Source organism: Astatotilapia calliptera, chromosome 15, assembly GCF_900246225.1.
Source record: "Astatotilapia calliptera chromosome 15, fAstCal1.2, whole genome shotgun sequence".
NCBI classification, from domain to species: Eukaryota; Metazoa; Chordata; class Actinopteri; order Cichliformes; family Cichlidae; genus Astatotilapia; species Astatotilapia calliptera.
In genome coordinates this window covers 7,257,501-7,265,196 of record NC_039316.1, presented here as the reverse complement: position 1 = coordinate 7,265,196, position 7,696 = coordinate 7,257,501, and the positions used below count along the sequence as shown (strand labels likewise).

General features: G+C 39.0%; 1 protein-coding gene across 1 annotated transcript in view; it reads right to left on the bottom strand.

Annotated features, from left to right (window-relative positions):
• Positions 1-549: 549 nt before the first annotated feature.
• The window catches only part of fndc4a (fibronectin type III domain containing 4a), a 22,725-nt gene continuing 15,578 nt past the window's right edge, over positions 550-7,696 (bottom strand). The window contains exons 4-6 of the mRNA XM_026143334.1: positions 5,490-5,579; positions 2,788-2,921; positions 550-1,584 (exon numbers count right to left, since the gene is read on the bottom strand). Of these exons, the coding sequence (XP_025999119.1) occupies positions 1,543-1,584; positions 2,788-2,921; positions 5,490-5,579 (266 nt within the window). The 3' untranslated portion in view covers positions 550-1,542. The remainder of the gene's footprint in view (positions 1,585-2,787; positions 2,922-5,489; positions 5,580-7,696) is intronic.

The window sequence follows — 7,696 nt, the reverse complement described above, 5'->3', positions numbered from 1 at the left end:
GGTTTGGCAAAGGTTTAGAACCTGTAAAATAGTAAGTTTTTACTGATGAGATTTTTATTTATTGATTCTTTTTTTAATGTTTTTTGTATTTGTTTTACTTCTCCAGCATATTCCAAAAGTTAGTAAGTAAAATTAAGTAAGTAAAATTTATTTATGTAGCGTTTTGGTAAGAAACCAGCCACAAAGAGCTTTTATGTTGTATCAGAAAAACTGCTGTGACAAGATAGAAATTAATCTGTCAATTTTTAAGCATTGTGCACATTTTATACCTGGAAGTGAAGAAACCTAGTTTAGATTTTGGCCACCACATCATTAACAGGCTAATTTGTAGCTCTTGGAGAGTATTACTTGGATTAAAACACGTTTTTGTGAGGGGGCTTGCCAAGCAATTTGTGCATGAAATGCACTTTCCTGGTGTAAGTCTCACTCCCGCTTAATGTACACCATGCACCTTTGTAACATTTGACGTTCTTTTTATATGTCAGAGTGCAATTTGTGCAACGTTAAAGTGATTTATGCCTTTCGGTGAGAGAAAGTTTATTACATTAGCTGCAATTTAGTAATGGGAGTTTCAAAAGAAGCTTTATTTTACACTTTAGAAAATACAATTTGCAGAAGATGTACAAGATGTGAAATAAAACACTGGATGATAAATGACAGTGCCTTTTTCTAAAAGCAGATAAAATAGAAGAATAAAAACATTAAGAGCTTAATTGTACTGCAATCATGTTTATTTCCCTATTTTGGGGGCATCTAGCTTAGAATGCACATTGAAGGCTATTCTACACGCAAATAACTTGCATGCAACTTTATTAGGAAATGGATGAAGTATGTACAGAGATATCTGTTTTACATGATGTATGAAGAAAAACATCCAGACCAGGGCAGTTCAACTGTAATATTAGGTTAAAAAACAACAACTAAGAAATGTAGCAAATTAATTTTAGATTAATGTATTTGCTTTCTCGCCTTATTAGTCTACTGACTGTATTCAGAAAATAATATACATTAGTGACCAGGCAGTTTTTAATACTATTTGCACTTGTCTATAACGTGTGAACGTGGTGTCTAATTGCACATGCCAATATCAAAAATACACTGCGTATTTAAAGTCACTAAGACAGGCTTCCCAGAGATTATACGTCGTATTGTGTGTATTGTATTGCAATAATATACCAAGCACCTGGCAAAGACATCAATGTTAACTGCACCATGGGTTAACATTAATCTATGTACAATAAACCCGCAGGAGTAGAATTCTGTTGTACTTACTCTCTGGTGTTTCTGTGTGTAGGCATTTGTGGATTTCTATAGGATTACTGGATGGCATTCGGAGTGTGTCTGTCGGTTTGTGTTGCATTTTCCTACAAATACTGGGTGCATGCAGGTATTTTGTCAACACTTTTTTTTTCTTTGCTGATGACCAACAGAAGCCTTGTATATTTCTCTCCTTTTCTCTACTTTCATCCCCCTCGTCAGGGAGAAAGGTCGAAACGCTTTGATGGTAGAAGAGATGGGATTTTAAGTTTGGCTTTCTTCTTCTCAAACTTCAATGATGTTGATTGATGGCACAGAAGGGTGAAACTGCAAAAACAAAATACAAATAAGTATTAGTCACTGCTCACATGGATGCCTTGATCTCAGAATTTAACAGAGCCATTAAACGTGGAGTGTGAAAGCCTTACTGTGCTTTAGGTGTAGTGGTTAATACATTTGCCATCAGCTATGGCAACACCTTAGGAAATAAAGTAGCAGCCATGAGGCTAAACAAACTTTTTATTCAGCTCTATCTTTTGTTGAACTTGATACTTTTGATACTTTTGTATTTTGTTTGGACAGTGTTGGCTCATATGTTGCAAGCCACTGCTAGCTTACTCAAGTTGCACCGTCTTATACAAAACAACTAATTTTAATAATATATAGTTATAGCTCCAATGATTGATCAATATCAAGAAATGTCAAAATTTATTTTGCATGTAAAATACTTTAAACATGTACTTCCAAGTTACATCAGTTGATGAATTGTTAATTTTCTGCTTTTTCAAAGAAATGACAAAATGTGGCCCCACTCTGTCTTTAAGGAGCAAACTGTATGCTGTCACTGTCTCAGTAATAAATGATTTAAGACATTTATTGGGTTCAAGGTAAACCAAGTGTGCTAGTCACCAAATCTAAGAAGAGAAAACTGATCCAAGGTGTCTGACAACTACCTAATAAGGATGAGAGAACTCAGTGTCTAGCAATGTTACATTTTTGCTTGAGGTCAAAATTCTCAGTGTAAGTGACCTTGATAATTGATTGGTCGTGGGCTCTGCATTAATCTATCCACTCCAGTCTGATGCTTCTTTAAGGCTCTGCCGGTGCTTTATCTACGTATTGTTCAAGACAAGGGACTTAATCTGCACTTTTAATGACCAGTATAGTCTCAGGTTTGTACATTTTTATATGTGTAAATATTGGACAGTTGCCTACTGAAAAATGGATGATTTTGTTCCTCCAGTGGAAATTTATTAGATTGGTGTGACTCAGATCAGATTTGTGATAGCGTACAGTGTATTACTTCAGCCATCAACTCAGGGAAAGTTTCAGCTCAACTAGTATGTCAAGAGAGTGAGAGAAAATAAACTTTTGTCATAGCAGTGGAATATGAAATAGCAATACATATGGTGTGTATAGAGAGACTTTACTTGGATGTATATATACAGCTGTTTGAGGCTGGTGTGAAGCTTAACAAGAACCGAATTCAAATATTTCCGTCTCTGTGTGGCCTCAGTCCTGAGACTTCACCTTGCTCCTTAGCAGTCCTCCACTGTGGTGCTCTGGCGTGCTTCTTTCTGACGACGGCTTGGCCTTCTCCTTATTGTTGCTGGAGTCGTTGTCCTTAATGATGTCATACTGCCGGCAGAATAGGGCAATAACAGCTGCCAGGAGGTGAGACAGGGGCACATTTGCAACAAAACACAAAAGAGGATAGGAATTCAGTCGTGAGGCAGCTGTCAATCACTGTCATGTCACCAATTCCTCTAACAGCACATGCTGAAATGCCATGTGGATAATGGAATTTTGTTCCCACGGGAGGGTGACGGCTGCGCCTTTATCTCAAAGCTTGGAGGAGAGTCATTCACTATGCTCTTTGCTTTCTTTCACTGCTAAATCTGCCAGATGCAGATTTGCCTCCAATTTGGATAAGTACTGTATATTCTCAATTATCTTCCTTGCTTCACTGAGGTCATGAATTTTTATGGGGGCGCTTTTATTAAATATTCAGAAAGTGATATACAGTCCTGGTAATGAGAGTTACAGAGCTGTTCTGAGACGCATTCGTTAAATTATTATTCATGCATCATGTAAGTCGTCTCCTGCATTGCAGCCACGTCATTCCCTCTGCAGAAAGGTACGAGTGGGTACTTCTGCATCTATCCTCATTGTTTTGTCGTAGAATTACAAAGGCGTTTGCGGAAGTGGAGAATGAGAGTATCCACAAAAACTTCAGCTACACAGCTTTGTATGTCTGATTGCTGTTTTCTTTACACTTTAAGTATGGTTTAGTCAGGACTAAGTTAGTACATTGAAATCTTAAACAGAATAGCAGAAAAGATTAGCACTATATTAAAAATCACTTAGTTATACCACACTGCTCCAAAAATTAAAGAAGCACTTGATCATCACAATATAAGACAGACAGTTAAATGTTAGAACATTAATTTCTCGTTAGTAAGTTTAAACTGTTATGAATCCATCTCAGCTGCTTCGGTGCAAATGAAAGTGACAACAGGTGCACTGGAGAGGAAACCCCAAGACAGCCCCTAAAAAGGTTTTGCAGGTGGTGGTCACAGACCATTGCTCTCTCCTTCTCCTTCTTGACTGATTTTTCTCTAGTTTTTCTTTTTGTTAGTGTGCTTGTCACTTCTGGTAGCATGAGACAATCCCAGAAGCCCATTCAGGGTTGCACAGGTAGTCCAGAATCTCTAGGATCACACACCTACACATGCTGTCACAAGAAGCTTTGCTGTGCCTCCCAGCAGTCTCAAAAGTGTGTGAATGAGTTATCAAAACATGGATAGTTACATAAAGATTGATGCCCTTCTACAGTTACAGCGCTGTGGAAGGGCATCAACCCAACAGTGGGACTTGTATCTGCTCCTCTGTGCAAGGAGGAGCTGGAGGAGCATTGCCAGAGCGCTTCAAAATGATCTCATGTGCAGGAATTTGACCAAACTGTCACGAATAGACTCCCACTAAAGGGCCCAGTGTCCTTTAGTGACCTGTGCTCACTGACCAGCACCATCCAGCTCAACTGGCATAACTGCCACTAGAACCCAGCTCACTCCACGAGCAAAAAGCAAAGCTAGAGAAAGATTGGTCAGGTTATATATCTGTGAAGGTTCTCAGTCATCCAGGTCATCGTAGTCTAAGGAGCTTAGAAAGAAAAGCGTCTGGACTTCTTTAAGTTGCTTGAAGACGTTTCAGCTTTCATCCGAGAAGCTTCTTCGGTCAGGTTGGATTCACGATGGTTTCCGCTCCAAACTGCACTGATTGATATTCCTAAAGTGTAGCTGACTTTGTGTTACACTGACAGAATCAATTATTCCCTATTATTTGATTTGATTTCTTTGAGCAGTGTCTTAAGTTTTAACTCTAAATGAATAAATTCAAAGAGGATCAGGTAAATCCGACATTAAGCTCCAAATGTGGAGTCCATTATGAATATGCCAAACGGGTTGCTTCTTGTCTTTCACTCCCGCTCTTCACAGCTTCCGCGTTACCTTGGTTTCTCTCATTAGTATTATTTAACATCTCACTCTGGTCCTCGTGGGTGGGAAGCCCTGCTCCTAGCTGCCTGACAGATACGCCACTTCTCATTGTGCCTCAACACTTCATTAATCATCGCACTACTTCAAAGGAGAACCCCAGAAGACGAGAATGCTCAGAAAAGTGTGATGTTGGTTTGACACTGCTGCGCAGTCGTCAGATTTAGTTTACAGACAGACCCACTTGCATTTTTTTGTACTTTAGCTTAAACTTGATTGCTGTGCCGCAGGTTTTACCTACTGTGAAAAAACTGTCCCATTATAGTTCTGACTTTTTTTTTTGCAGAGCTTTCATTTAACTTAAAACAACTGCTGTAACATTTGCATTTTAGACAGTACTCAATCTCCTGTCAGACTAATGATACCTGAATATAAGAAGTAGTCTCATACTAAATCAGCTGATCCTGAATCTGATTCAGGATTCTTTGTTTTATGTTTTTTCTTACTTCATCAGTGTCCCGCCAGTTTTTACTGATGCTCTGTTTTGTATGGTGGGTGCAAGGAGGAGTGATGTTGCTGTCATCGTACAAAGCACACATTAGAATTATTATTGTGACTAAAGTGATCCTGAGTGAGCTTCACACTGAATATTTATTCCCCCCTCTTCCTGCTTATTGGTCCTTCTTTCTTTTCTTCATTCTTTCTTTTTTTTTAATTGAATGAAATCTACAAACTTACCTGCCCACATGACCAAGACCACGACAATTATGATCATCTCTCCAGTTTGTAGATGTCGAGACTTGTCCAGTCCCTGCACAGTGGGGTCATCTTGGAGAGAGGACAGACAGAGCACATCAGAACACTAAATATGAAATCTAAGAGGCACTGCGCATTTAAATACAATCCACTGGGACATTTTATGGAGTAGAAATAATAGTCTGGCACAGTCTGAGAGAGTCTGTCTGCTTTATAATATGAATCAAACTCACTTTGTGTCTGCACGGATTGACAAAAATGTATACTTTCTCTACCCTTCATGACAGTTATGCCATTTAACAGAACTACAGTAGTTTTGGTGGGCATTCCCACACATCAATCTTGTAACATTAATCCTCCTTTAAGTGGATTGACTAGAAACTTTCCAAACTGCCTCTCAGCTCGTATGGATGGAACTCTTCCAGAGCCCCACTCTTCCCAATTGCCTCTTTTATGGAATCAAGTTGTCAAGAAACTGGCTTCAAATGCCAGACACTCAGCTCTCTTCGCATAAAAACAGTCAGATAGTTGGGTCAATTGGAGTGTCACATTTTCCCCCATCTTGATAGTGTGAGGATGTCAGCGGCGAGAGGGCAGAAGTAGGAGTACATCGTCAAAATCAACCACAAATTAAAGAGAAAAGCAGGATGCTAATTTGCCAAAAAGACTTGGAACTACATGTAAAATTACAGATGACTGGATATTTGAAGGGATTAAAGCAAAAATCATGATAAATTAACTTTTTTCCCTTTTTTTTCTTCTTTTTTTTTCTTAGCATCAACTTCCATCATTTTGTTCCCATGGATACCAATATCTTGTTAAGTTGTGGTGGAAAAACTGTCCAGGATTGCTGCCAGCTCTGGTTGTAAACCTATGCCACAAAAAACAAAAACACTCATTCAGCTTTATCCAAACTTTAGTATGAGTGAAATATCGAGTGTATGTCCAGTACTGAGGCCTGTGTTACGCCTCCTCAAGACTACCCAATCAGCAACCTCGTGAGTGTGATGGTCTTTTGCTGTGTGCTATGTGAGAGAGATAGGAGTTGCAGCTGATATCCCAATCTGATGAAAAAGTTCTGAACCTTACTTTGGACTCAACATTTATATGTAGGAAGGCTTGGTGTCTACACTGCAAGATACTTCTGAAAACGTAGCCGGGTCTGTGCGTAGAGAGACTTCTGGTGGAAGCGTTGGGTTGATGACGGTACATCAAAGACCGGCTTCAGGGATGAATGCAATCTGTGAGACTTCTTACTTCTCCACTGAACTTCTCGTTCCTTTTAGAAGTTTTTTAGTTGATCTAATGATCAAACTTCACTTGCAAGAGCACACTGGTACAGGCTGTATAGTGTGCATATACTACACTGATAAACCTAACCATTATAACCTTGTATGTCTCCTTCTTCTGCCACCAAAACAACTCAGGTTACTAATGTATCTGACACCAAGATATTGGCACCAGATCTTTTAAGTGTTGTAAAATAAGACTTGTTTATTTGTTCGATGTGAGTGGTCATTACCCTTTGGATCATTGGCTTATATATGCAGAAACATGATGCTGTAATAACACAAAGATCTGAATAACATTTCCATGTGTTGTTTCATAAATTTTTTATGTTGGTGGCAGACTCATATATGCTGTGTGAATTTGTGCTAAAGAGGAATGAGTAGATTTCGCTGCCTCCTGTACACCAAATAATTTGTGCAGAGATAATTAGTCGACCCTGCTTCTGCTCGCCCCCTAATCCCGAGATGTTGGCTGTGGCTGTGAACTGCGACAACACACCAGGGATTCTGTGCTGATGCCACAATGGTGCATCATTGAAGTCTTTCATAATGTTTACTTTAGAATGAGCAATTTTATTTTAGGCTGCATTGCTCCTTTAAAAGTTTTTCCACTGAAAAAGTTTGCTTCAAGATCGGACTTATTAACTGATTATCACAATGAAAGTAAATACAATTTTTGTTGCAGCCATGTTTCCCAAAAAGTTCAAAAGTTGAATTGTCCCGCTTGTAGTTTGGACGTGTTGCCCAAACACATGAACATTGTAATATAGCAAATGTGACAAAGGATGCCCCATGCCGTTGAGCAGCTGAGTTATAGAAAACAGCCTCTTCAGTTCGCAATAACAGATGTAACATAGTGATAAACAAGCTTGTGCCCCAGCTTTTGTCATGCATGTTGCC